The sequence below is a fragment of the Chrysemys picta genome, chromosome 1 (assembly GCF_011386835.1).
Source record: "Chrysemys picta bellii isolate R12L10 chromosome 1, ASM1138683v2, whole genome shotgun sequence".
In the NCBI taxonomy this organism is placed as follows: Eukaryota; Metazoa; Chordata; order Testudines; family Emydidae; genus Chrysemys; species Chrysemys picta.
In genome coordinates, this window is record NC_088791.1 from 347,779,519 (window position 1) to 347,806,339 (window position 26,821).

Sequence of the window (26,821 nt, forward strand, 5' to 3'; positions counted from 1 at the left end):
GATGCTCTGATCAGAGCCACCCTGCTGCCCCCCTCCTGCCATAGCTCCTTGGTAAAGAGCCAACCCTTTTGAGTCAAGGGTTTGCTTTCATCCCCCTGCAGAACAAGAGCAAGCTGTGCTTCCACTGAGCAAGGGCTGAGCTGGTCTATTGCCCATCCTTAGTCACTGCAGGGGACTCTGAACAGCTCAGCTGGTGTTCAGTGACCAGACCTGTCCCTCCCCAATGCCCAGTTGATGGGTGTAGCATTGTACCCGGCTGATGTGGCAGGAGAGCAGTGGGTGGGGATACGAGCGAGGGGAGCGAGTTCCCAGCACCAGGCAGGAGAGGATGCTGCAGCTGTCTGCATTGCCCTGACCCTGCTCTGTAGGCAAAGCATTCCGAGCCCCACGGGGGGGAGGGGGTGGGCTAGCAGAGGCTGGAGCTAGGCCCACATGCAGTGATCACGCTCTACCCCACAGCCACTGGACAAAGGTACCCACCTGCCGGCAACCCGAGAGCCCTGAGGAGCCTCTGGCTGGGCCCACTTCTAGCTTTGCAGCCCTGGGGCCCGAGCCGAAGGACGTTTCGATCAAGGAGGAGACAGGCACAGAGCAGGGCTGGGACAGTTTATTTTGCCAGATTCTCACACATAAGCTGGGAGGTCTCAGCTCCAGACGGTTTCCACCTGCAGCTCAGGGTTACAAGGGTAGGGAGGGCAGGACCGCGAGCCCAGGCATTGCTCTGGTGCTAGGGGCTGGCCCTGGTCATTCGGTCGGCAGCCAGCGCTGGGAGCAGGGTGTGTAGCCACAGCTAGTCCTGGAGCGGGTTAGAGGCCAGGCAGTCACCACTGGGCAGAGCAGGAGTCTGGAGCCAGCCAAGAGCATCCTGCCAAGCCAGGCAGCGCTTCCCATTCACCCCATGCTGAGAGCCAAGCTGGGAAACCAGACCCTGCCCGGAGCCAGGCAGGACACAGGGGGTGGGGGGCTCTGACAGCAGGGGAGTTGGAGAGTCTCCCTCCTGTGCATCTGCTCCAGACAGCAGAACCCTGCAGCTAGGAGCATAAGGGGGTGTGTGGCTGCACAATTGGCTCACCCTTAAAGGGCAGGGTGTAGTTTGGGGGGCTGGAGCCCCCTGTGAGTGTCCAATCTGCTGAAGCAGAGACACCAGAGCAGGCTGCGAGCTGGGGAGGGGACACCTGTATTTCCAGGGAGCGCAGGATGGCAGGGATCAGATAAGGAAGCGAGGTAGCTGAGGGCACTGTAACTAGAGGGGACCTGCCCTGGAACCTGACAGAATAAATACACCCAGGCAGTGACTCACTGCATGTTACAGAGCTCAGATCCCCAGGGACATGGAGGAATCTCCCCCCAGAGGCTGCTGGGATTGAGGAGTGTGGCAGGAGAACACAGACAATAAGATCAGAGGGACCGTCACAGGGGAGGGGTGGGGGACTAGTCTGGTTCTATCGTGTTATGTCAGGGTTAGCAGTAGCTAGACAGAATCTGGAATCTGCTGGCCAGAGCCCAAAACAGGGCCGCAGGGCAAACACACCCTGTGCCCTGAGCAGAAATATTTCCTGTATAAGCCAGTGGGGCTGCCAGAGGCTTCTGGCTGCTCAGAGCAGGGACAGGAGAGCAGCTGGCAGCAGCAGCAGGACAGCCCGCGGCGCAGGAGAGGCGTCTCTCCCGTTCTGGGCGTAGTACTTGGCCACGGCCACGTTGGGGTTCCCGTTGGCAGGGTCGAACCACATCTGGATGCAGCGCCCGCCGCCCCGGTGCTCCGTGGTGTATTTGTACGAGTTGGACCAGATCTTCTCACACAGGTCTGCCGGCCGGGGGAAGACATATTTGAACAACTGGCACGTGGAGCCGCGGGGGCACCGGTTGGTCCCTGGGGAGGGGGAGAGAGGGCAGTGAGCAAGCTGTGGCTGGACTCCATCTAGCCAGTCTTCCCCATCTCCGGCTGCTAGGCATCCGCCGGTCCCAGGCTAGTGGCTGAGTTGGCAACGGCCCAGCTGGCTTGTGGGAGAAACTCCTTCCCTGTGAGGTGAAGTTCACGGGCTTGTAGCCACGTCACTCACCTCCTGGATTTATCCCTGGCTGGCACCCTGATGGGCTGGAGAGAGAGACAGATGGAGGCTAGTAAGAGTGAGGAACCTGCTACCCAGGGGAGCCCAGCTGGGCTCCCCCCACAGCTCTGCCAATGCACCTTGATCCTTCCAGGCCCTCCATCACCCCAGGGTCTGTAGCATAATTTAATCCTCATGAACCTTTGAGGTAGGGCAGTGCTCTTCTCCCCAGTACAGAAGTGGGAAACCGAGGCACAAAGACTAAATTAAGGTCACACAGTGAATCTATGGAAGATCAGTGCTAGCCAATACAGGAGCCCAACACTTGGCAGAGCTGCCTTCAGCCTTGCCACTAGCTAATTGAGAGCTTGTCAAAGGCAAAAATCTATCCAAGCTAGGTCCCAATACAGGTAGCTTCATGAGCCACTGGGCTAGAACCCAGTGTGCCAGAGATTAACAGAAGAGAGACACCAAGCCAACTGGTGAGTTGGGGCTTAGCCACGTGTGGAGAGTTTAGTAACTAGTAAAGCCACGCTGGACGTGTAGTTGGTTTAAAAAAAATAAATAAATAAAAAAAAAAAAATCAGTGGCTCTCAACCTTTCCAGACAACTGTACCTCTGTCGAGAGTTGGATTTGCCTCACATACCTCCAAGTTTCACTTCAACTACTTGCTTACCAAATCAGCCAAACAGACCAGTGTCACAGCACACAGACTGCAGACTCATTTTTACCAGACAATTCTAAAAATCAATTGGAATATAAATCTCTACTGTACACTGAAATGCAAGTACAACAAACAAGTCATGGTCTGAAGTTTGAGTTTATACTAACTTCACTAGTGCTTTTCATGTAGCCTGTTGTAAGACTAGACAAGTTGATGTACCCCCAAGATGACCTCTGCATGCCCCCAGGGGTACATGTGCCCCTGTTTGAGAACCACTGGTTTAACCGCACGATTCCTCCACACACCTTCTGCTAAGGTGGACATGTTGCATAAAACAAGAAAAGTGACATTCCTACCCACTCCTGCAAAGCCAGATTGTATTGCACCGGGGTCTTTAGGAGGAACCACTAGGGTGATCCAGTCTGACCCCCTGCCAAGGTGCAGGATTAGTCACGACAATACATTTGGCTTGGTTTGCTCATTTGGCCACTGTCTGACAACACTCGCGGCTCTCAAATGTGCAGGAGGCCACCCTCTAGAGTCAATAGCAGGGAACTGAAGCAGATCTTGAGTCACAGGCTCTAAGCACTGGGCCATCCTTCCTCTGGGCATCATCTGCCACCACCACTCCAGACTAGGCTCCAAGCCCCATTCACTCTTCTGCCCACTGAAGGTACATGGGCATTCACAGCATGGAACTTGGAGTCCAGGTCTCCTGCCAGCTCCTTCTGCATGTCACTGGGGAGCCCCATTTTACACTCCCCAGCTCTGTCCCTGGGACTTCACTGCTGTGGCTGCCTCCAGGACCTGGACCCCCTTTGGAGGCAGGGGATACTGGCAAGCAGAGACTGGCATTGCAACAATTCTGTAGAGGGGCACCACACACCCAGTCACCTTGGGGAGCCACACAGCCACCTGCTGGGCAGTTCTGCTCACCCAGGAGGCAGATTTCCTGGCCTCTGCTCCAGCATGGGCACCATTGCCACAGCTGAAGATGCCCGAGGTTCACTGGACACTATGTTTGGTCCAGGGGGATGACCCACTCTCCCAGTCTGACCCAAACCAGGGTCAGTGCAGAGAATAGAGGAGACTACAGGCTTCAACCCCTCACTTCCAGGGTGCTCCTTTCATGAGCCCCACAACCAGGGTCCGTAGCTAGTCAGAGGGCTGCTGCCATCAAGGGGCAGGGAGAGGTGGGAGCCCCTCCTCCATCTCCTGGGCCTCCAAACCAGCCCTGAACCTGTACAGCAAGGTCTGATCCCTCCCCATCCTGCCCCCCCCTCCCCACCCCCAGGCTGCAGCAGCCTGGCTCCACCCTGCAGCCCAGCGTGGGGTGGGTTTGCTCTCAGCAGCTCACTGACCTGTGGTCCAGTTCCAGCCCTTGTGCCAGTTCTCTCTGCAGGTGACTGCATCCTTGCAGGCCTCCCACCACAGCTCACAGTCCTCCTTGCACAGCGGCACATTGAGGATCCTCTCCCGGCGCCAGCTATTAGCCACCTGCCAGGGCACGGGGCTGTGAGCATCAGGGGGCAGCTCTGGGCTCCTCCCAGGGGCAACCTCAGCCTCCCAAGGGAGCAGGGGTCAGACACATGCTCTCCCCCACCCCAGCTCTAGCTCCACTGAATGGAGCCAGTGCAGGTCTCAGCAGACCCAGGCCCAGTCCCCAGGGGAAGGGAGTTCCTGAGCGGCAGCATCCCCAGCCCAACAGGCTCCCACGCAGCCCCCCAGGCAAGGGGCAGGCCAGCGCCGTGGCCGGGGAAGAGATCCTGGATTTATTGCAGAGCCCTGCCCAGGAGCAGCGTCCGCGATCTTAGCTGTTGCCTCCCCAGCAAACACGCTGCATGAACCCACCGCACCCCAGGACAGAGGCAGTGTCAGTCCCACCGAGAGACCAGCCAAGCTGGGGGCTTGCCCAGAGCTCAGCACTGGGGCCAGGCTCTCTGGAGTCCTAGACAGCAGGGGGGGATGGCAGGGCCCCAGGGGCACGGCCTGGGGAGGGAAGATAAAGGAGCCGTTCAGTGCAGCCTCCCAACCTCAGGACGCTTTGCGGGGATTGTCCTGCCCACATGCAATGGGCCTTGGCTGGATACGGGGACACCAGCCGCCAGTGGAGAATTGAACCTGGGGCCTTCGGCACAGAAAGCACAAGCCTGGACTACTCAAGCTGAAGGAGCAACTCCATGGGGTGCTTGAGAGAGTGAACTGTTAGGACCTGCCACTAGAGGGAGCTGTGAGCACATGCACTAAGCCAGCCTTCTCTCCCACCCCCAGTGCCCAGCCCCAACGCCCCCTGACCTGGTCGATCCAGGGCCCCAGGTTGGGCGAGCACTCGTACAGACACGTGTCCTGGATGAAGTGCTGCTTGCACTTGTCTGGCATCACCCCGCAGTGGTTCCAGTTGAAGTTGTACAGGTAGGACTGGTCCTGGTGAGCCCCCTTGCTGGTCTCGGCCGTGCAGCAGGCGTTGTCTTTCCACGGGGCACACTGCAAACACAGCAAGAGACGGGTACGCAGGGGACTCTGGCCGCTCGCCCAGGGGGCAGACAGGATGCGGTGGATGCAACCGCATCACCGGCCTCCAGTGGTGCCTAGTGGGACTGCTCTGGTATCAGAGCACTGGTAGGGCCATGGCTAAGGACCAGGGATTGAAGGGCAGAGATGCTTTTTGGCCAAGTGCTTGGAGATCTTTAAGACTACGAAATGCTGTGAGGTGGGGAAGCTACAGACTGGGGCAGGAGGGGCAGCCACCGAGCTGATAAATGATGTTTGATTAGGGTCTCCAGAGCTACCCTCCCTCCCCCAATTGTGATCTCCTCTGTGGGATGGTGGGTAAGTGGGGATGGGGGAAAAAGGTGCGAAGAGGAGACAGACTGAATTCATCCAAATGAAAAAGCCTCCTAGTGACAAGGCACCACTTCAACATGAGCCTCAAGTTAAGAAATGTGGGACTAGAAGTCTGAACTAAGATTGTTGGTAATGTTGGTAATAGCCAGGGAGCAAAATGGGATGGGCTGCTCCTGCACTTTCGGGGACACACACGAAGATCAGACCGACTGCTGGCTGGGGGGGGGGGGGGGAAGGGAAGAAAAGGAAAGGATGGACATGGCTGCCTCCCCCACCATCTCCTGCAATCTGCTGGGTCACCACCCTTGTCCCAATCCCAGAAGATCTTCTTACCAGCCTGGGCTAGACAGCGAGACCCCCTGACATTGCCACCTTCACTGGCTCCAGCTCCCTCCTCACTTTGGTTCCTGCCATCATCCTGCCCCTCCACTCCCCAGGACGTCACTGTCCGCCTCAACCTTTGGCTACCTTTCCTCTCTCCCTCACTTTTGCCTTCTGTTTAGAGTCTGGCGTTGCCCACCAAGCCTATCTCCTGCCACACTGCTGGGAGCCTGTGACCAGAAAGGCAGCACCTGCTGGGGAGGCAGATTGGCTGGGTTTTGGAACAGCTGATCAGATCCAGCTCTAGCTTTTTTGCCGCCCCAAGCAACAAACAAACACACACACAGCGCCTTGGGGAGCGCGTGGAGGGCGGTCAAGGTGGCTCGCAGGGGGTGAAGTGCGGCGCCCGCCTGCTCCCTCTGCCTGTGGGCAACCCTCTTTCAAATGCTGTTTTTCCTTCATTATATACAAGATCTTTGTAATGGGGCTGTCACCATGGTCCTAAGCAAGCTAACATCTTTGTCCTGAGAGCCCCAAACCACATTTAAAATGGTTATACAGCAACAGTGCCCTGTTAACACCTAGGGGTGCTGGAACAGTTGTGTAGCGGGGCTGAGTGCCATTGAACCAAACTGTAAGCCCTGTGGATGATGGAAACCACTCCAAGCCAGGGGGTGCTGCAGACTTCACCCCCCCCCCCCTCCCCACACACACACACACCCACCCCTAGTTCTAGCACCTGTGTTAACACGGGATACTTGGGCCAGTTTATTCTAGTGAAATTAACAGGGTCATATCCAAGTCCACCCACAGAATCAGTAGCAGAGCTGGGATGGCAGCACAGAAGTCCTGGCTCCCCGGCCCTCTGCCTCAGTCCGAGCCCTTCCCTAGGGCACCAGCAAGGGACAGGCCTCTTTTCAGAAGGGTGAAGTAGCCCTGTTTGCAGAGCTTGCTTTCTGCTGCCAGAGACAGGGCCAGCTCTAGGTTTTTTGCCACCCCAAAAAACAAAAACCCAACGCTACCGCCCCTGAAATTGTGCCACCCCACACACGTGCTTGGTTTGCTGGTGCTTGGATCCAGGCCTGGCCAGAGAGCTGGGTCTCCTTGCCAGCCCAAGGATGTTGGAACCACGACCCAACCTGCTTCTCCTAGAGAGGAGAGAGAAACCACAATTCTTGGTGCATTGCCAACACCTCCAGCTCCCTGCAGTGCAGTCCTCCACGGCCCCAGAGAACCCGGTGTAAGAACAAGCCTGCACTGGAAGGGACGGCAGGCCCAGGTGACTCAGTTACTCCTCACCCAAAGCTCCAAGGGATTGCGGATGGGATGGAGGTGTCAGGAGGACAAGACCGTACCTGGCCATGCAGCGCCCCCTCCGGGCCTGGCTTGGTTTTGTGGTGCTTGGCGTCCATGCACATGTTCAGCACAGATTCCTTCGCAGCACTGGCCACGCAGGCAGCCAACAGTCCCAGCATGGCCCACCGCGCTGCCATCTCTCTGCAACCAGAGCGAGGGGGGGGGGGGGTGTGTGGAAGAGAAGACACGTTAGTGCAGCTGCACAGATACGGCCTGGCTGCCTTTATGGGCACTACTTGTGTGCCTAGCTCCCAGCGCAGAGGGGATCCCCAGGCAAGAGCATCCGTGCTGGCCTGCTACCGCAACTGGTGCTCTGCGGAGAGCCATGAGAGAGACCACAGAGCCTCCTGTTCTGCTGGCAGCTTTTACCCACTAAACATCCCACCTAGGCACATGGGCAGCAAGTTCTAGGGGACCATGGTGCCTGGGCACCAGGAATATTCCTGGCCCGGAGCCCAGCTCCACCCATGTCTGAGGCTGGGTAGGGTTACCATTCGTCCGGATTTACCCGGACATGTCCTCCTTTTTGTGCTAAAAATAGCATCTGGGGGGAATTTGTAAAGCACTCACAATGTCCGGGATTTCCCCCCTCCCCCGGCAGAGCAGAGCGAGCGGCTGGGAGGGCTGCAGGAAAGTCCTGGCCTGGACTCCCGAGCAGCTTCCTCCTCCCACCCCCCCCTCCCTGCATTCTGAGCCGGCCGGCAGCTCCTCCTCCTGCAGCCCGGTCCCGCAGCCCTGTGCAGGGCCAGGGACCGGGTTTTGTTGTGCTGGGGAGCGCAGCCATGTGTCCGGCTGGCACAGAGCCCAACACCCTGTTCTGAGCAGCAGGGTAAGGGGGCCAGGGAGGTTCTGGAGGGGGCAGTCAAGAAACAGGGGGGGGCTTTTTGGGGGGGAGTGGAGAAAGTTTTGGGCAGTCAGGGTACAGGTAGGGGGTAGGGTCCTGGGGGGCAGTTAGGAGCGGGGGTCTTAGGAGGGGGCAGTTAGGGGACAAGGAGCGGGGGGGTGGGGGGCTGGGAGTTCTGGGGGGGAGCTGTCAGGGGGCAGGAGTGGGGAGAGGGATTGGAGCAGTCAGGGGACAGGGAGCAGAGGGGTTTAGATGGGTTGGGAGTTCTGGGGGGGCTGTCAGGGGGTGGGGAGTGGTTGGATGGGGCGTGGGAGTCCCAGGGGTCTGTCTGGGGGTGGGGGTGTGGATAAGGGTTGGGGCAGTCAGGGGACAAGAGGCAAGGAGGCTTAGATAGGGAGTGGAGTCCTGGGGGGCAGTTAGGGGCAGGGGTCCCAGGAGGGGGCAGTCAGGGGACAAGGAACGGGGGGAGGGGCAGGGGCGGGGCTCCTCCCATCATCTTTTTTGCTTGTTGAAATATGGTAACCCTAAGGCTGGGTCTCTATGAGCCCTGCCTTCCGTCCCTGGACATTCCCCCCGCATGTCCCCTGGGCAATTTAATACAGCCCCCCCCACTCACCACTGGCAGTGCAGGGGAGCAGAGCAGCTTCCTGCCTGCTCACACCACGGGGCCGCAGGCCTCTGGGCTGGGGGGGGGGGGGAGGGGGGGGAGGGTCTGTTCCACACACATGGCTCCCGCCCCAAGCACCCCTGCAGCCAATAGGAAGCTGCAGGGGCAGTGCCTGGGGGTAGCAGCACATGGAGGCCCCCAGCCCACCCTGCCTAGCAGCCCCAGGTAAGTGTCACACCCCCCCCCCCCACCCAGAGCCTGCACCCCAATCTCCAGCCCAGGGCCTGCACCCCAGACCTCCTCCCCCCACCCAAACTCCCTCCCAGAGCTTTAGGCAGGTGCAGGGGCAGACTCTGGGCACCACCATAATTTATACAAACTTGCTGTCCCTGCATATGAGAGAGAGAGAGAAAGACCACAAAGCCTCCCGCTCCACAGCGGCTTTTACCCCCTAACCAGGGCCGGCTTCAGGCAGCCAAGCACGTGCTTGGGGCAGCACCTGGTAAGGGGCAGCCAATCTTGGGGTGGCGGGGGGGCAATACAGTGCAGCACTCGTGGGGGGGGGGGGTTCCCAGCAGCCCAGCAAGGGGTGTTTGGCAGCATGGTGCTCCACCGGGGGGGGGGGGGGGTCTCTAGCGGTGCTCAGCGCCGGGGGTGGTGTGTGTGCATGCTAGCTTCCAATTTCCAGTGGTTTATCACTGATCCTCTCTCATTCCCTCTTGAGAAATCTCTTGCTCCCCCAACATTGGATCAAGTGGTTTCCTCCACCATCTAGTATTATCTGGTAAACACAGATAAGGTTCCACTGCTGCAGTTTTTATATGAGCAGATCCCCCCCCCCATAAAGCACTACCTGTGCACCCAACCCAGGAACAAGACATACATGGGTCACAGCCTAGTGTTAGAAAGCAAGTCACACTCCTCTAGAAGTAAACAGCAGGTACAAACCTCATCACATTGACACCTGGACACTAGCCCTGAGACACCAGCCAGCCCACATCACAATAGAAAAACATGAACTATTCATACCTTGCTGGGGGATAAGCTCTTCACCACTACTTCAAGCAAGTGCTCACCACAGCAGACAAGCTTCTGGTGTCAGCTTTAATAGTCAGGTCCTTTAACCACAGGTGATAACCCCTCCACACAACCGCGTTAATGAGGCTTCATTGTAACCAGTGCTCGTTATCTGTAAATTAGCAGTTTTGCTAACAGCCAAAGAGCTCTGTGTGTTTGCTAGAGGGCAGCTTAGTCCCATGTTAAGAAGACAATCAAGCATTTCATCTCAAAGGTGAGATGTCTGACCAAGCCCTGGCCAAGGATTAGAACATCAGTCCCACCTGCTGGGCAGTATGTGTCAGAGACTTTTTTCCTTTGCTCTGTAAATTTGGGCAGATAAAGGAGCCAGAGAAGGCCAAGATTCAGCTGTCTAATCAGCTGGGGCCTCTAGTCTAGCTTGTGTCTGCCATGACCTGGTCAGCTCCAAAGGAGACCAGAGGCCTTGCTCCGGAGAGGTGCTGGGCTTCAAAGTCTATGAGAGTTGCCGGCGCTCAGCACCCTTCACATTCATTCCCCACATTTGTAGCCCCTGTGGCTGCATCTAAACTCCTGGTTTTCTGCCCCCTCTCCCACAGGGGCAGCTCCAAAGAGCCCATGGCTGATGTCTAGGTCTAGGTGAGAAGGAGGCACAAGGTCCTACTGAAAGAACAAAGCTCACGTAGGCCAGGCCCATCAGTTGTGTTTCAAAGGGGGGTGGTCTTGGGAAGGATGGGAATCAAGCTAGGTGGGCCTGGATCCTCAGAGGGACTTAGGCATTGCAACACCTAACTTGTAGGTGCCTTGACAGTCCCTGCTATCCGCACGCCCTGTGTTAGACGTCTAGGCCAGGGGTTCTCACAAGACATTTTTTGGAGGCCTCAGAGTGCAGCTACCAGCTCTTGCTGGGGGCCACTCTGACAATTTGTCCTAAAATACTGAATTAACTTTAGGAAAAACTCACACCAGCTGCCTTTTCCTCCAGCTTTGTGTCTCCAGAGAGGGGCAGGGCTCAATCCCTTCTGGCGCCCCCGGGGGAGGGGCTGCTGCTTTGCCAACCCCCCCCCCCCCCAAATCACAACACGAAAAGCCCCTGGTGGCTGCATTCAGTCATGATCCACGGCGGATTAACGCATGAGTCAATGGGGCCTGTGCCCAGGGGCCCTGGCCAATTTGGGGGCCCACGCAGGAGTGCTGGCATTCTGACTCCATCCCCTGCTCCTCCTGTCCCCCCCTCCCTCGCCTCTCGGCCCTGCTCCTCCTCTTCCCCTTGACGCCCTGGCCAGAAGTCAGGCTGGAAGACACGGCTGTGGTAGGGAGAGTGTATCCCCCCGTGTTCCCAATGCAGAGATAGGCAGGGTGACCAGATGTCCCGATTTTATAGGGACAATCCCAATCGTTGGGTCTTTTTCTTATATAGGCTCCTATTACACCCCCCGCCCCCATCCCGATTTTTCACACTTGCTGTCTGGTCACCCTAGACATAGGCGAGCTGCTCGCCCGAGCCCCATGTACAGCTGGCCTGAGCCCCCTCTCCCTTCCCCCCGCCTCCCCTTGTGGAGCTGGCCCGAGGCCCTCCCCCCTCCTCCGTGAGGAGCTGGCCTGAGCCCCCTCTCCCTTCCCTCTGCCCCTCCCATGTGGAGCTGGCCTGAGCCCCCTTTCCCTTCCCCCCCGCCCCCCACATGTGGAGCTGGCTCAAGCCCCCTCTCTCTTCCCCCCGACCCCCCCACAGAGCTGGCCTAGGAAAAGGAAATGAGCGAGTTATTTACAAAGTTAAAGCAGGTAACAGAGACACACCAATGAGTTACAGTCTTAGGTCCCAAAAAGTACTAGAGGTGTCTATAATAAGCCAGCTCCGTCTGCCTTTAGGGCTAACCCAAGCTGAACAGTTGGGGGTGCCTTGCTCATGCTTAGAAGTCTTGCCCTCTCCCTGAAGTCCAAGTGTAACCCACACACCTCCAGGGGGTGGTGCTCTGTCCCATCTAGTGGCACCGAGACCACTTAGAGAGAGATTAGTGAGTCTGACCTGCAGCCGTAGCTAAGGGCCATATGGCTTTTAACTCATGCAGTAGAGGCTCGGGCACTGAGCTCCAAAGGTCCCAGGTTCAATCCTACCCGCCGACGACCGGGGTCTGTCGGTGTTACACAAGCAGCGCGGGAACACGGCAGATCCCGCCCGCCGACGACCTGGGTCTGTCGGTGTTACACAAGCAGCGCGGGAACACGGCAGATCCCGCCCGCCGACGACCGGGGTCTGTCGGTGTTACACAAGCAGCGCGGGAACACAGCAGATCCCGCCTGCCGACGACCGGGGTCTGTCGGTGTTACACAAGCAGCGCGGGAACACAGCAGATCGCCGACAACCGGGGTCTGTCGGTGTTACACAAGCAGTGCGGGAACACGGCAGATCCCGCCCGCCGACGACCAGGGTCTGTCGGTGTTACACAAGCAGCGCGGGAACACGGCAGATCCCGCCCGCCGACGACCGGGGTCTGTCGGTGTTACACAAGCAGCGCGGGAACACGGCAGATCCCGCCCGCCGACGACCGGGGTCTGTCGGTGTTACACAAGCAGCGCGGGAACACGGCAGATCCCACCCGCCGACGACCGGGGTCTGTCGGTGTTACACAAGCAGCGCGGGAACACAGCAGATCGCCGACAACCGGGGTCTGTCGGTGTTACACAAGCAGTGCGGGAACACGGCAGATCCCGCCCGCCGACGACCAGGGTCTGTCGGTGTTACACAAGCAGCGTAGGAATACAGATCCTTCTGGTCAGGGAGTTTTATTCCCTTCTCTCAGAGTTCAAACTGATTGGACAAGTGTTGGTGCCCGTCTCCTCTTTGGGGGGTGGAGGAGGGAAATCAACGAAGTCTTTGTCCTTTGATGTGTCACATGGCTCATTTGGTTTCAGTGGGCCTTGTGCACAGGCCCAACACCGTCCATTAATCAATGCTGCTTTCCTGCTTGGTGAGTTACACAAACACGCAATGTAACTTTATCCCCTGGGTGGCAGATGTGATAAGTGAGATCAATACAGGCAGTGTCCTACAAGCTTTTCATCAAGGCTAAACACATTCTTATCAACCTCACGTCTACTTCAACCCTGCCAACACACAGGTGAGCTGGACGCGTTTCCAGATGTGCATCTGTCAGCGATTAGTGAGGCCTGGGGGCCTTGGCATGACCTGCCACCTGGTCCATGCTGCCTTAGGCATTCCCCATTGTGCCAAGTCAGCCCTTCCAAAGGGTTCAAAGAGCAGCGCAGAGAGAGACTGGCATAGCATTGAGGAGACCTGGGTTCTAGTCCTGGGTCTGCCAGCTGACTGGGGGTGAATTATGGCACCTCCGTTTCCTCTCTTCCCTGCCCCCATTAGCCTGTAAACTCTTTAGAGCAGGGACTATCTCTGACTATGGCCTTGGACTGCTGGGCCTTCAAGGCAATATAACGCCCCGATCAATAACAGTTCATCCCACCCTAGGCAGCTCCGGAGCAGAGGAGTCCAGCTCAGAGAGGCTGAGCCTTTTGGCCGAGGTGATGCAACAGGTCAAAGGCCGACTCAGGAAGTGAGCCCAGGGCCCAGCTCTGCAAAGGGACTGAGGTGCCTAAATCCCATTGTCAGGTGCCCTATCTCGTGCCTAAGTCCCAGCGGCATTCTCCAGCCAGGGGAAGCTAAGCCAGGACACGCCTGGCCCGAGCCGCCAGCCATGCTCTGAACGCAGCTAGCCTCACACAGATTAACCAGGCTGGGGGCTGCGTTTTCCCAGGTACCGTTCAGCCCCGTGGTTAACCTGCCCCCCCCTGGGATGTGCAGAGCCCCTAGCTCGTTTCTCCTCTCTGCCTGCTATGGCAAAGGGATTGGCAGAGAGGGGTTTCCCGTCCGCCCCACTGGGCTGTGGGGTCACTCCTGAATACCAAGTGGAACAGCTTCACCAGGAGAGATCGCAGGAGCCCTGCCTCCAGCCAGCCCAGAGCTCAGGGGTTTGGCCCTGCTCTGGAGAGAGAGGAGATGCCTTGTTAAGGCCTCTCTCATAGAATATCAGGGTTGGAAGGGACCTCAGGAGGTACCTAGTCCAACCCCCTCCTCAAAGCAGGACCAATCCAGGGGGTTGGACTAGATACCTCCTGAGGCCCCTTCCAACCCTGATATTCTATGAGAGAGGCCTTAACAAGGCATCTCCTCTCCTCAGCAGGCCAAGGGGGGAATCAAACCACAGCTTCCCAGGTCTGGGGTGAGCCGCAGCACAGGAAGGCTCCCTCCCCCCCGCCCAGCTGTTTTGTGTGGCACTAGGCACTTCCCCTCCAGGAGAGGGGGGGCCCCTGGCTGTGGATCCGGAGCCCAACTCGACACCTCGCTTAGACCCAGGGTGAGCCCCTGTCTCCATGCGAGGGGCAGGGCCGAGGACACAGCCTTCTCCTTGGAATCTCCCCTGGGCTCGCGCAGGCAGCTCCCCGCTCACCGCGTTGGCTTTTGTGGATTTGGGTTGGACGTAGGGTTACCATCCGTCCGGGTTTCCCCGGACAGGTCTGGCTTTTTCAGCGTTAAATGACGGTCGGGGGGGGATTTCTAATCAAATAGAAATGTCCGGGATTTCCCCCTTCCCCTCATGCGGAGTGCGGCGCGGCTGATTGGACGCCTGGCCTGATTGAAAGCCGCTCGCAGCCACTGGGGCCTCTAGCAGCCAGAGTCCCTCCCCCTCCCCCGCTCCCTCCTCCCCCACAAAGCAGCGCGGCAGTGTTTGATTCCACGTGGAGCCTGCATTTCTCCCTCTGCTGGGTGAGCGGGGGGAGCAGGGGGCGCAGAGGCTGCAGGGGCAGGGCAGGCAGGGGGCGCAGAGGCTGCAGGGGCAGGGGGGGTGCAGAGGCTGCAGGGGCAGGACAGGCAGGGGGCACAGAGGCTGCAGGGGCAGGGCAGGCAGGGGGCGCAGAGGCTGCAGGGGCAGGGGGGTGCAGAGGCTGCAGGGGCAGGGCAGGCAGGGGGTGCAGAGGCTGCAGGGGCAGGACAGGCAGGGGGCACAGAGGCTGCAGGGGCAGGGCAGGCAGGGGGCGCAGAGGCTGCAGGGCGAGTGGGGAGCAAGGGGCACAGAGGCTGCAGGGGCGAGGGGGTGCAGAGGCTGCAGGGTGAGGAGGAGCAGGCAAGGGCATAGAGGCTGCGGGGCGAGTGGGGAGCAGGGAAGCACTTAGCAACCCCCAACCAAGATCAGAGCGGGAGGGAGGAGGGGGAATGCAGGGTGCTCAGAGGAGGGGGCAGAGTTGGGGCAGGGACTTTGGGGAAGGGGTTGGAATGGGGGCGGAGAAGCGGTGGGGTTGGGGCGGGGCGGGAAGGGGCGGAGTTGGGGTGGGGCCGGGGGCGGGACCGGGGCCCCGTGGAGTGTCCTCTTTTTTAAATGTTTGAATATGGTAACCCTAGTTGGACGTATTCCTGGAGGTTTCCACCCAGGGTCTAATCGTCCAGGACAGATTGATCTTTAATTCCTGGAGACTCCAGGGCAACCCCGGAGGGTTGACAACCCGATGTGGATCCCATCCACAGGCACCGGCCTATCTCTCCCCAGTCATTCCATAGGGAGTCTATATCAGCATTTCTCAAATGCAGCCACCCATGGCCGCATGCGGCGGCCCCGGGGCTTTTCTTGTGGTGATTGGCGGGCGGTGGCGGTGGCGGGGTGGGGGGGTGGAGCAGCAGCCCCTCCCCAGGGCTGCCAGCAGGTGGTGGGCCCTGCCCCCCTCTGGAAACACAGAAGTTGGAGGAGCGGGCAGCCGGTGAGTTCCCCACCTTCCCGGACGTGGTGAGGCCGGGCTTCAACCAGGGGGTTTCGGGCTCCTTCTCCGGGCCCCGTCCCCTGAGCGTGAGGCTTTCGGCTCCATTCCCCAGCCACACTCTGGCCCTGAGCTCACCACCTCCCCCATTACCCCCAGCTCTTGCTGCCTCCCCCCAGCCCCCAATCGCCCCTGGCCCCCTCTGCCTCCCTACCCACCTCCCCATCCAGGCTTTAATTTGTCCCCAGGTTTGTCGGGGCTGAGTAAGTCTGCTGTGAAAAGTGACATTTGCATGTTTGCTAATATCACTTTTCACAGCAGACTTAGTAGCTAGCAAGTCTTTAAAACAAAAACAAACAAAGCAGCCAAAAAGGCAAAAGAAATAACAAGAAAAAAGACAAGAACGTGAAAAGCGCCTGATTTCTATTCTGTTTAGGTCCAGTAAAGAATAGAGACAACTGTACGTTATCTTTATGATTGAGTCGGCAAAAAATAAATCCTATGTAAATAAATGACAATGATTTGGACACGTATATGTGCAGATTTACTTGGTTTTCCTAAAGTTAATTCAGTATTTTAGGACACAGTGTCAAAGTGGCCCCCAGCAAGAGCTGGTGGCCGCACTCTGAGGCCACTTAAAAATGTGTTGTGAGAACCCCTGGCCTAGACGTCTAACACAGGGCGTGCGGATAGCAGAGACTTTCAAGGCACCTACAAGTTAGGTGTTGCAATGCCTAAGTCCCTCTGAGGATCCGGGCCCACCTAGCTTGATTCCCATCCTTCCCAAGACCACCCCCCCTTGAAACACGACTGATGGGCCTGGCCTACATGAGCTTTGTTCTTTCGGTGGGACCTTGTGCCTCCTTCTCACCTAGACCTAGACATCAGCCATGGGCTCTTTGGAGCTGCCCCTGTGGGAGAGGGGGCAGAAAACCAGGAGTTTAGATGCAGCCCCAGGGGCTACAAATGTGGGGAATGAATGTGACCGGTGCTGAGCGCCGGCAACTCTCATGGACTTCTAAGCCCAGCACCTCTCCGGAGCAAGGCCTCTGGTCTCCTTTGGGGCTGACCAGGTCATGGCAGACACAAGCTAGACTAGAGGCCCCAGCTGATTAGACAGCTGAATCTTGGCCTTCTCTGGCTCCTTTATCTGCCCAAATTTACAGAGCAAAGGAAAAAAGTCTCCGACAAAGACTGCCCAGCAGGTGGGACTGATGTTCTAATCCTTGGCCAGGGCTTGGTCAGACATCTCACCTTTGCGATGAAATGCTTGATTGTCTTCTTAACATGGGACTAAGCTGCCCTCCAGCAAACACACAGAGCTCTTTGGCTGTTAGCAAAACTGCTAATTTACAGGCAGGACTGCCCGGGGGGGCAAGTGGGGCAATTTTCCCCAGGCCCCGGGTCCCACAGGGGTCCCCACAAGAATATAGTATTCTATAGTATTGCAACTTCTTTTTTATGGATGGGTCCCCCAAAATTGCTTTGCTCCAGGCCCCCTGAATCCTCTGGGCAGCCCAGTTTACAGGTAACAAGCGCTGATTATCATTAAGCCTCATTAACCGGTTGTGTGGAGGGGTTAACACCTGTGGTTAAAGGACTTGACTATTAAAGCTGACACCAGAAGCCTGTCTGCTGTGGTAAGCCCTTGCTTGAAGCAGTGGTGAAGGACTTTTTTCCAGCAAGGTATGGGCTAGTCATGTTTTTCTGTTGTGCTGTGGGCTGGCTGGCGTCTCAGGGCTGGTGTCCAGGTGTCAATGTGATTAGGTTTGTAACTGCCGTTTGCTTCTAGAGGGGTATGACTTGCTTTCTAACACTAGGCTGTGACCCATGTATGTCTTGTTCCTGGGCTAGGTGGACAGGTAGTGCTTCAGGGGAGATCTGCTTCTATAAAAACTGTAGCAGTGGAACCTTATATCTGTGGTTTATAGGGTAATACTAGAAGGTGGAGGAAACCACTTGGTCTAATGGGAGGGGGAAGAAGAGATTTAACAAGAGGGAATAAGTGATAATCAAATAGTACAAGGCCTTGTACTAGCTTCCAATTTCTAATGCCTGTAAAAGCCCCATGTCAGGGGTGGTGAGCCCCGTGACCTGAAATGAACAGGAATAACTGTGACTGTACGTTTCCTGTGACCAAGTGTTGGTGGGCTGTGAGTCTGCTCTTGGAGCCTGTGATCCAGGCAGCCTAAGGTTCTGCTAGTGTGTAACTGGCCCATCGGTCCACCCTGCCCCAGCAGACTGGAAGTAACCAGACAGGGCTGGCTGTGACCTAGCCTCCTCAGACTCCCTGTTGGAGGACCACAGAGCAAAACAAAAGGGGGGGAATACACCCCAATGGGTCTCCTCTCAGGCTACGGTTCCAGCCCGGAAGCCTGCTGGTGGGGTTAGTGGTGTTGGCTGGCCAGGGTTAAGCTCAGTGGCCATTGCTGACTCTCTGGAAAAAGCTCAGATGAGGCAACCAGTGTCTGGTTCTGCATCATTGGCTAATACCAAGGGTGTGGCATGACTACACCCATGGGTGGCTGTAGGGTGGAGGGGAGTTCATAGCTAGGTTAGAAACTCGCACACTCTGAGGCAAGCCATTGGGAGCTCCGCTCAGAGCCCCTTGCAAGGCAAAGCAGTCACCCTGGGGTTAGGGTTTGGGGAAGTGCCTGCCCCAGGTTGCCTAGGTGGGATGTTTAGTGGGTAAAAGCTCCTGTAGAGAGGAGGCTTTGTGGTCTCTCTCCTGGGTCTCTGCAGAGCACCAGTCGCGGTAGCAGGCCAGCACGGATGCTCTTGCCTGGGGAGCCCCTTTGTGCGCTCAGAGCTATGCCCCCATTTTGCCCATTCTAATGAAGGCAGCCAGGCCGTATCTGTGCAGCTGCACTAACGTGTCTTTTCTTCCACCCCCCCCTCCTCGCTCTGGTTGCAGAGAGATGGCAGCGCGGTGGGCCGTGCTGGGGCTGTTGGCTGCCTGCGTGGCCAGTGCTGCGAAGGAATCTGTGCTGAACGTGTGCATGGACGCCAAGCACCACAAAACCAAGCCAGGCCCGGAGGGGGCGCTGCATGGCCAGGTACGGTCTTGTCCTACTGACACCTTCATCCCATCCGCAATCACTTGGAGCTTTGGGTGACGAGTAACTGAGTCACCTGGGCCTGCCGTCCCTTCCAGTGCAGGCTTGTTCTTACACCGGGTTCTCTGGGGCCGTGGAGGACTGCACTGCAGGGAGCTGGAGGTGTTGGCAATGCACCAAGAATTGTGGTTTCTCTCTCCTCTCTAGGAGAAGCAGGTTGGGTCGTGGTTCCAACATCCTTGGGCTGGCAAGGAGACCCAGCTCTCTGGCCAGGCCTGGATCCAAGCACCAGCAAACCAAGCACGTGTGTGGGGTGGCACAATTTCAGGGGCGGTAGCGTTGGGTTTTTGTTTTTTGGGGTGGCAAAAAACCTAGAGCTGGCCCTGTCTCTGGCAGCAGAAAGCAAGCTCTGCAAACCGGGCTACTTCACCCTTCTGAAAAGAGGCCTGTCCCTTGCTGGTGCCCTAGGGAAGGGCTCGGACTGAGGCAGAGGGCCGGGGAGCCAGGACTTCTGTGCTGCCATCCCAGCTCTGCTACTGATTCTGTGGGTGGACTTGGATATGACCCTGTTAATTTCACTAGAATAAACTGGCCCAAGTATCCCGTGTTAACACAGGTGCTAGAACTAGGGGTGGGGGGGAGGGTGAAGTCTGCAGCACCTCTTGGCTTGAAGTGGTTTCCATCATACACAGGGCTTACAGTTTGGTTCAATGGCACTCAGCCCCGCTACACAACTGTTCCAGCACCCCTAGGTGTTAACAGGGCACTGTTGCTGTATAACAATTTTAAATGTGGTTTGGGGCTCTCAGGACAAAGATGTCAGCTTGCTTAGGACCATGGTGACAGCCCCATTACAAAGATCTTGTATATAATGTAGGAAAAACAGCATTTGAAAGAGGGTTGCCCACAGGCAGAGGGAGCAGGCGGGCGCCGCACTTCACCCCCTGCGAGCCACCTTGACCGCCCTCCACGCGCTCCCCAAGGTGCTGTGTGTGTGTTTGTTTGTTGCTTGGGGTGGCAAAAAAGCTAGAGCTGGGTCTGATCAGCTGTTCCAAAACCCAGCCAATCTGCCTCCCCAGCAGGTGCTGCCTTTCTGGTCACAGGCTCCCAGCAGTGCGGCAGGAGATAGGCTTGGTGGGCAATGCCAGACTCTAAACAGAAGGCAAAAGGGAGGGCGAGAGGAAAGGTGGCCGAAGGTTGAGGTGGACAGTGACGTCCTGGGGAGTGGAGGGGCAGGATGATGGCAGGAACCAAAGTCAGGAGGGAGCTGGAGCCAGTGAAGGTGGCAATGTCAGGGGGTCTCGCTGTCTAGCCCAGGCTGGTAAGAAGATCTTCTGGGATTGGGACAAGAGTGGTGACCCAGCAGATTGCAGGAGATGGTGGGGGAGGCAGCCATGTCCATCCTTTCCTTTTCTTCCCCCCTCCCAGCCAGCAGTTGGTCTGATCTTCGTGTGTGTCCCCAAAAGTGCAGGGGCAGCCCATCCCGTTTTGCTCACTGGCTAGACACATTACCAACAATCGAACTTAGTTCAGACTTCTAGTCCCACATTTCTTAACTTGAGGCTCATGTTGAAGTGGTGCCTTGTCACTAGGAGGCTTTTTCATTTGGATGAATTCAGTCTGTCTCCTCTTCGCACCTTTTTCCCCCATCCCCACTTACCCAGCATCCCACAGAGGAGATCACAATTGGGGGAGGGAGGGTAGATCTGGAGGCCCTAATCAAACATCATTTATCAGCTCGGTGGCTGCCCCTCCTGCCCCAGTCTGTAGCTTCCCCACCTCACAGCATTTAGTAGTTTAAGGATCTCAAGCACTCTGCAAAAAAGCATCTCTGCCCTTCAATCCCTGGTCCTTAGCCATGGCCCTACCAGTGCTCTGATACCAGAGCAGTCCCACTAGGCACCACTGGAGGCCGGTGATGCGGTTGCATCCACTGCATCCTGTCTGCCCCCGGGCGAGCGGCCAGAGTCCCCTGCGTACCCGTCTCTCGCTGTGTTCGCAGTGTGCCCCGTGGAAAGACAATGCCTGCTGCACGGCCGAGACCAGCAAGGGGGCTCACCAGGACCAGTCCTACCTGTACAACTTCGACTGGAACCACTGCGGGGTGATGCCAGACAAGTGCAAGCAGCACTTCATCCAGGACACGTGTCTGTACGAGTGCTCGCCCAACCTGGGGCCCTGGATCGACCAGGTCAGGGGGCGTTGGGGCTGGGCACTGGGGGTGGGAGAGAAGGCTGGCTTAGTGCATGTGCTCACGGCTCCCTCTAGTGGCAGGTCCTAACAGTTCACTCTCTCAAGCACCCCATGGAGTTGCTCCTTCAGCTTGAGCAGTCCAGCCTTGTGCTTTCTGTGCCGAAGGCCCCAGGTTCAGTTCTCCACTGGCAGCTGGTGTCCCCGTATCCAGCCAGGGCCCATTGCATGTGGGCAGGACAATCCCCGCAAAGCGTCCTGAGGTTGGGAGGCTGCACTGAACGGCTCCTTTATCTTCCCTCCCCAGGCAGTGCCCCTGGGGCCCTGCCATCCCCCCCCTGCTGTCTAGGACTCCAGAGAGCCTGGCCCCAGTGCTGAGCTCTGGGCAAGACCCCAGCTTGGCTGGTCTCTCGGTGGGACTGACGCTGCCTCTGTCCTGGGGTGCGGTGGGTTCGTGCAGCGTGTTTGCTGGGGAGGCAACAGCTAAGATCGCGGACGCTGCTCCTGGGCAGGGCTCTGCAATAAATCCAGGATCTCTTCCCCGGCCACGGCGCCGGCCTGCCCCTTGCCTGGGGGGCTGCGTGGGAGCCTGTTGGGCTGGGGATGCTGCCGCTCAGGAACCCCCTTCACCTGGGGACTGGGCCTGGGTCTGCTGAGACCTGCACTGGCTCCATTCAGTGGAGCTAGAGCAGGGGTGGGGGAGAGCATGTGTCTGACCCCTGCTCCCTGGGGAGGCTGAGGTTGCCCCTGGGAGGAGCCCAGAGCTGCCCCCTGATGTTCACAGCCCTGTGTCCTGGCAGGTGGATAATAGCTGGCGCCGGGAGAGGATCCTCAATGTGCCGCTGTGCAAGGAGGACTGTGACCTGTGGTGGGAGGCCTGCAAGGATGCAGTCACCTGCAGAGAGAACTGGCACAAGGGCTGGAACTGGACCACAGGTCAGTGAGCTGCTGAGAGCAAACCCACCCCACGCTGGGCTGCAGGGTGGAGCCAGGCTGCTGCAGGATTGGGGGTGGGATGGGGAGGGATCAGACCTTGCTGTACAGGTTCAGGGCTGGTTTGGAGGCCCAGGAGATGGAGGAGGGGCTCCCACCTCTCCCTGCCCCTTGATGGCAGCAGCCCTCTGACTAGCTACGGACCCTGGTTGTGGGGCTCATGAAAGGAGCACCCTGGAAGTGAGGGGCTGGGGCCTGTAGTCTCCTCTAGTCTCTGCACTGACCCTGGTTTGGGTCAGACTGGGAGAGTGGGTCATCCCCCTGGACCAAACATAGTGTCCAGTGAACCTCAGGCATCTTCAGCTGTGGCAATGGTGCCCATGCTGGCGCACAGGCCAGGAAATCTGCCTCCTGGGTGAGCAGAACTGCCCAGCAGATGGCTGTGTGGCTCTGGGGTCTTCCTCCCCAAGGTGACTGGGTGTGTGATGCCCCTCTGCTCGCCAGTATCCCCTGCCTCCAAAGGGGGTCCAGGTCCTGGAGGCAGCCACAGCAGTGAAGTCCCAGGGACAGAGCTGGGGAGTGTAAAATGGGGCTCCCCAGTGACATGCAGAAGGAGCTGGCAGGAGACCTGGACTCCGAGATCCATGCTGTGAATGCCCATGTACCTTCAGTGGGCAGAAGAGTGAATGGGGCTTGGAGCCTAGGCTGGAGTGGTGGTGGCAGATGATGCCCAGAGGAAGGATGGCCCAGTGCTTAGAGCCTGTGACTCAAGATCTGCTTCAGTTCCCTGCTATTGACTGTAGAGGGTGGCCTCCTGCACATTTGAGAGCCGCAAGTGTTGTCAGACAGTGGCCAAATGAGCAAACCAAGCCAAATGTATTGTCGTGACTAATCCTGCACCTTGGCAGGGGGTCAGACTGGATCACCCTAGTGGTTCCTCCTATAGACCCCGGTGCAATACAATCTGGCTTTGCAGGAGTGGGTAGGAATGTCATTTTTCTTGTTTTATGCAACATGTCCACCTTAGCAGAAGGTTTGTGGAGGAATCCTGCGGTTAAACCAGTGGTTCTCAAACAGGGGCACGTGTACCCCTGGGGGCATGCCGAGGTTGACTTGGGGGTACATCAACTTGTCTAGTCTTACAAGAGGCTACATAAAAAGCACTAGTGAAGTTAGTATAAACTAAAACTTCAGACCATGACTTGTTTGTTGTTGTACTTGCATTTCAGTGTACAGTAGAGATTTATATTCCAATTGATTTTTAGAATTGTCTGGTAAAAATGAGTCTGTGGTCTTTGTGTGCTGTGACACTTGTCTATTTGGCTGATTTGGTAAGCAAGTAGTTGAAGTGAAACTTGGAGGTATGTGAGGCAAATCCAACTCTCGACAGGGGTACAGTTGTCTGGAAAGGTTGAGAGCCACTGATTTTTTTAAAACCAACTACACGTCCCGCATGGCTTTACCAGTTACTAAACTCACCACACGTGGCTAAGCCCCAACTCACCAGTTGGCTTGGTGTCTCTCTTCTGTTAATCTCTGGCACACTGGGTTCTAGCCCAGTGGCTCATGAAGCTAGCTGTATTGGGACCTAGCTTGGATAGATTTTTGCCTTTGACAAGCTCTCAATTAGCTAGTGGCAAGGCTGAAGGCAGCTCTGCCAAGTGTTGGGCTCCTGTATTGGCTAGCACTGATCTTCCACAGATTCACTGTGTGACCTTAATTTAGTCTTTGTGCCTCAGTTTCCCACTTCTGTACTGGGGAGAAGAGCACTGCCCTACCTCAAAGGTTCATGATGATTAAATTATGCTACAGACCCTGGGGTGATGGAGGGCCTGGAAGGATCAAGGTGCATTGGCAGAGCTGTGGGGGGAGCCCAGCTGGGCTCCCCTGGGTAGCAGGTTCCTCACTTTTACTAGCCTCCATCTGTCTCTCCAGCCCATCAGGGTGCCAGCCAGGGATAAAACCAGGAGGTGAGTGATGTGGCTACAAGCCCGTGAACTTCACCTCACAGGGAAGGAGTTTCTCCCACAAGCCAGCTGGGCCCTTGCCAGCTCAGCCAGTAGCCTGGGACCAGCAGATGCCTAGCAGCTGGAGATGGGGAAGACTGGCTAGATGGAGTCCAGCCACAGCTTGCTCACTGCTGCCCTCTCTCCCCCTCCCCAGGGACCAACCGTTGCCCCCGCGGCTCAACGTGTCAGTTGTTCAAATATGTCTTCCCCCGGCCGGCAGACCTGTGCGAGAAGATCTGGTCCAACTCGTACAAATACACCACGGAGCACCAGGGCGGCGGGCGCTGCATCCAGATGTGGTTCGACCCTGCCAACGGGAACCCCAACGTGGCCGTGGCTGAGTACTACGCCCAGAACGGGAGAGACTCCTCTCCTGCGCCGCGGGCTGTCCTGCTGCTGCTGCCGGCTGCTCTCCTGTCCCTGCTCTGAGCATCCAGAAGCCTCTGGCAGCCCCACTGGTTTATACAGGAAATATTTCTGCTCGGGGCACAGGGTGTGTTTGCCCTGCGGCCCTGTTTTGGGCTCTGGCCAGCAGATTCCAGATTCTGTCTAGCTACTGCTAACCCTGACACAACACGATAGAACCAGACTAGTCCCCCACCCCTCCCCTGTGACTGTCCCTCTGATCTTATGTCTGTGTTCTCCTGCCACACTCCTCAATCCCAGCAGGCTCTGGGGGGAGATCCCTCCATGTCCCTGGGGATCTGAGCTCTGTAACATGCAGTGACTCACTGGCTGGGTGTATTTATTCTGTCAGGTACCAGGGCAGGTCCCCTCTAGTTACAGTACCCTCAGCTACCTCGCTTCCTTATCTGATCCCTGCCATCCTGCGCTCCCTGGAAATACAGGTGTCCCCTCCCCTGGCTCACAGCCTGCCCTGGTGTCTCTGCTTCAGCAGATTAGACACTCACAGGGGGCTCCAGCCCCCCAAAACTACACCCTGCCCTTTAAGGGTGAGCCAATTGTGCAGCCACACACCCCCTTATGCTCCTAGCTGCAGGGTTCTGCTGTCTGGAGCAGATGCACCTGCTGTCAGAGCCCCCCCACCCCCTGTGTCCTGCCTGGCTCCGGGCAGGGTCTGGTTTCCCAGCTTGGCTCTCAGCACGGGGTGAATGGGAAGCGCTGCCTGGCTTGGCAGGATGCTCCCAGCTCTAGCTCTTGTCTGGCCCCAGACTCCTGCTTTGCCCGGTGGTGACTGCCTGGCCTCTAACCCGCTCCAGGACTAGCTGTGGCTACACACCCTCCTCCCAGCGCTGGCTGCCGACCGCATGACCAGGGCCAGCCCCTAGCACCAGAGCAATGCCTGGGCTTGCGGTCCTGCCCTCCCTACCCTTGTAACCATGAGCTGCAGGTGGTAACCGTCTGGAGCTGAGACCTCCCAGCTTATGTGTGAGAATCTGGTGAAATAAACTGTCCCAGCCCTGCTCTGTGCCTGTCTCCTCCTTGATCGAAACGTCCTTCGGCTCGGGCCCCAGGGCTGCAAAGCTAGAAGTGGGCCCAGCCAGAGACTCCTCAGGGCCCTCAGGTTGCCGGGCAGGTGGGTACCTTTGTCCAGTGGCTGTGGGGTAGAGCGTGATCACTGCATGTGGGCCTGGCTCCAGCCTCTGCTAGCGCGCCCCCCCCCCCCCCCCCCCCCCCGTGGGGCTCGGAATGCTTTGCCTACAGAGCAGGGTCAGGGCGATGCAGACAGCTGCAGCATCCTCTCCTGCCTGGTGCTGGGAACTCGCTCGCATCCCCACCCACGGCTCTCCTGCCACGTCAGGCAGGTACAATGCTACACCCATCAACTGAGCATTGGGGAGGGACAGGCCTCATCCCTGAATGCCAGCTGAGCTGTATTCAGAGTCCTGGGGGGTGACTAATGATGTGCAATAGACCAGCTCAGCCCTTGTCTAGTGGGGGCACAGCTTGTTCTTTGAACGGAAAGGTCAGAAGGGCTGGTTCTCTACCAAGGAGCTGTGGCAGGAGGGGGGCAGCAGGGTGGCTCTCATCAGAGAGCGTCACACCACCCATTTCTAACAGAAGCTGTGTCCAGGCAGATCTTGACAAAACTTCATGTTGGCAGATGTTCTGCCCTACCCTGCACCCAGGCTGTGTAGCCTGCAGGGGGACCCTCTGTGGGAAGAGGCAGGGCCCAGTCCCATGTTAGCCACACGACTGGTATGAACTACTTCCCTCCAGCTTTCCCTGGGCCTGAAGGATGCTCTCAGGGCTTGTCTTCACCTGCAGCAGCACAGCCCCCTTCCGCCCCACTACAGCTGTGGGGCTTTAGGGATGCTGCTACCCCACAGCTGGGAGAGCTTCTCCCCTTGGCTTCCCTCAGCCACTGCCCCTGGGGACGGGGATAGGTTGACCTTGCACTGTCTAGGTCAGGAGGCTATGGTGGGCATGACTCCAGCACTCAGGTGGGGTGGGAGCGGTGTCGTTACTGCTATGGGGCAGTAGAGAGGACCTGGCAGTCGTAAGCCGTGGTCTCAGCTGAACTAGCAATGATGAGCAGGGGCTGGCTACCAAGAACCTGGTTTCCTGCAGCTTGAATGAGTGATGCTGGCTGAGGGCACTGGGGAGGGAAAAGACATAACCGAGAGTGGGGGTAGATGGGAGCTGCTGGCAGGGAGGAGCACAAAGTCCTGGGAGATGGCGCATGGGCGCCAGGCCCAGCAATGCTACTGTCTGCAGCGGTCCAAGTGCTGAGGGGGGCCACCTGTGGCCAGTCACCAGACTCTGATACCAGACCCAACCCTGCAGGCCCAGGTGCTTCCAAGCCCACTGCCTCCCGGTGTTGCTCTGAGTTCTGGTGGATCAGGCATGGGCCCAGGCTTCCAGCTCCCTGTCTAATGCCTCTTGGGCAGCTGGCCTATGGGGTCCCATTCCCTAGGCCCTGCTCTGTCCTTAGTACCCTTTCTTCCAGCTCTGCCCCTGGGCCAGTTACAACAAGCAGCCCGTGGGCTCTGCAAAGGGCCTTTGCTGTCAGGCCTTGTCCCCACAGCTGTCCAGGAGCAGCCCTGCCCACTAGCTCCTGGGGTAGACAAGGCCTGAGAAAGCACAAGAGAGTTACAGATCTCTGAGAAAACAGACAGTGGAATGCAGGTGGGTAGCCCTGGCATCCTCTCCTGCCCCCACTGATCTCCCCCCTGCTGGTGTGGGTCTCAG

General features: G+C 57.8%; 2 protein-coding genes across 3 annotated transcripts; one reads left to right on the plus strand and one right to left on the minus strand.

Annotated features, from left to right (window-relative positions):
* Positions 1–136: 136 nt before the first annotated feature.
* LOC101931959 (folate receptor alpha-like) lies at positions 137–9,871 on the minus strand. The gene is made up of 5 exons (XM_005292213.4): positions 9,715–9,871; positions 7,234–7,375; positions 5,009–5,197; positions 4,075–4,210; positions 137–1,870 (listed from the first exon to the last, which is right to left on the minus strand). The coding sequence occupies exons 2-5, from the start codon at positions 7,369–7,371 to the stop codon at positions 1,596–1,598; spliced, it is 738 nt and encodes a 245-aa protein (XP_005292270.3). The 5' UTR covers positions 7,372–7,375; positions 9,715–9,871; the 3' UTR covers positions 137–1,595.
* Positions 9,872–17,048: 7,177 nt separating this feature from the next.
* Positions 17,049–25,253, plus strand: LOC101931666 (folate receptor alpha-like). Of its 2 annotated transcripts, none has more exons than XM_065581844.1 (5): positions 17,049–17,166; positions 18,395–18,536; positions 20,539–20,727; positions 21,527–21,662; positions 23,823–25,249. In XM_065581844.1, exons 2-5 carry the CDS (start codon positions 18,399–18,401, stop codon positions 24,095–24,097), a joined length of 738 nt encoding a protein of 245 aa, XP_065437916.1. In that variant the 5' UTR covers positions 17,049–17,166; positions 18,395–18,398; the 3' UTR covers positions 24,098–25,249. The 2 variants fall into 2 exon arrangements, with proteins under 2 accessions (XP_065437916.1, XP_065437915.1); XM_065581843.1 differs by having other exon boundaries at positions 17,138–17,247; positions 23,823–25,253.
* Positions 25,254–26,821: the final 1,568 nt, after the last annotated feature.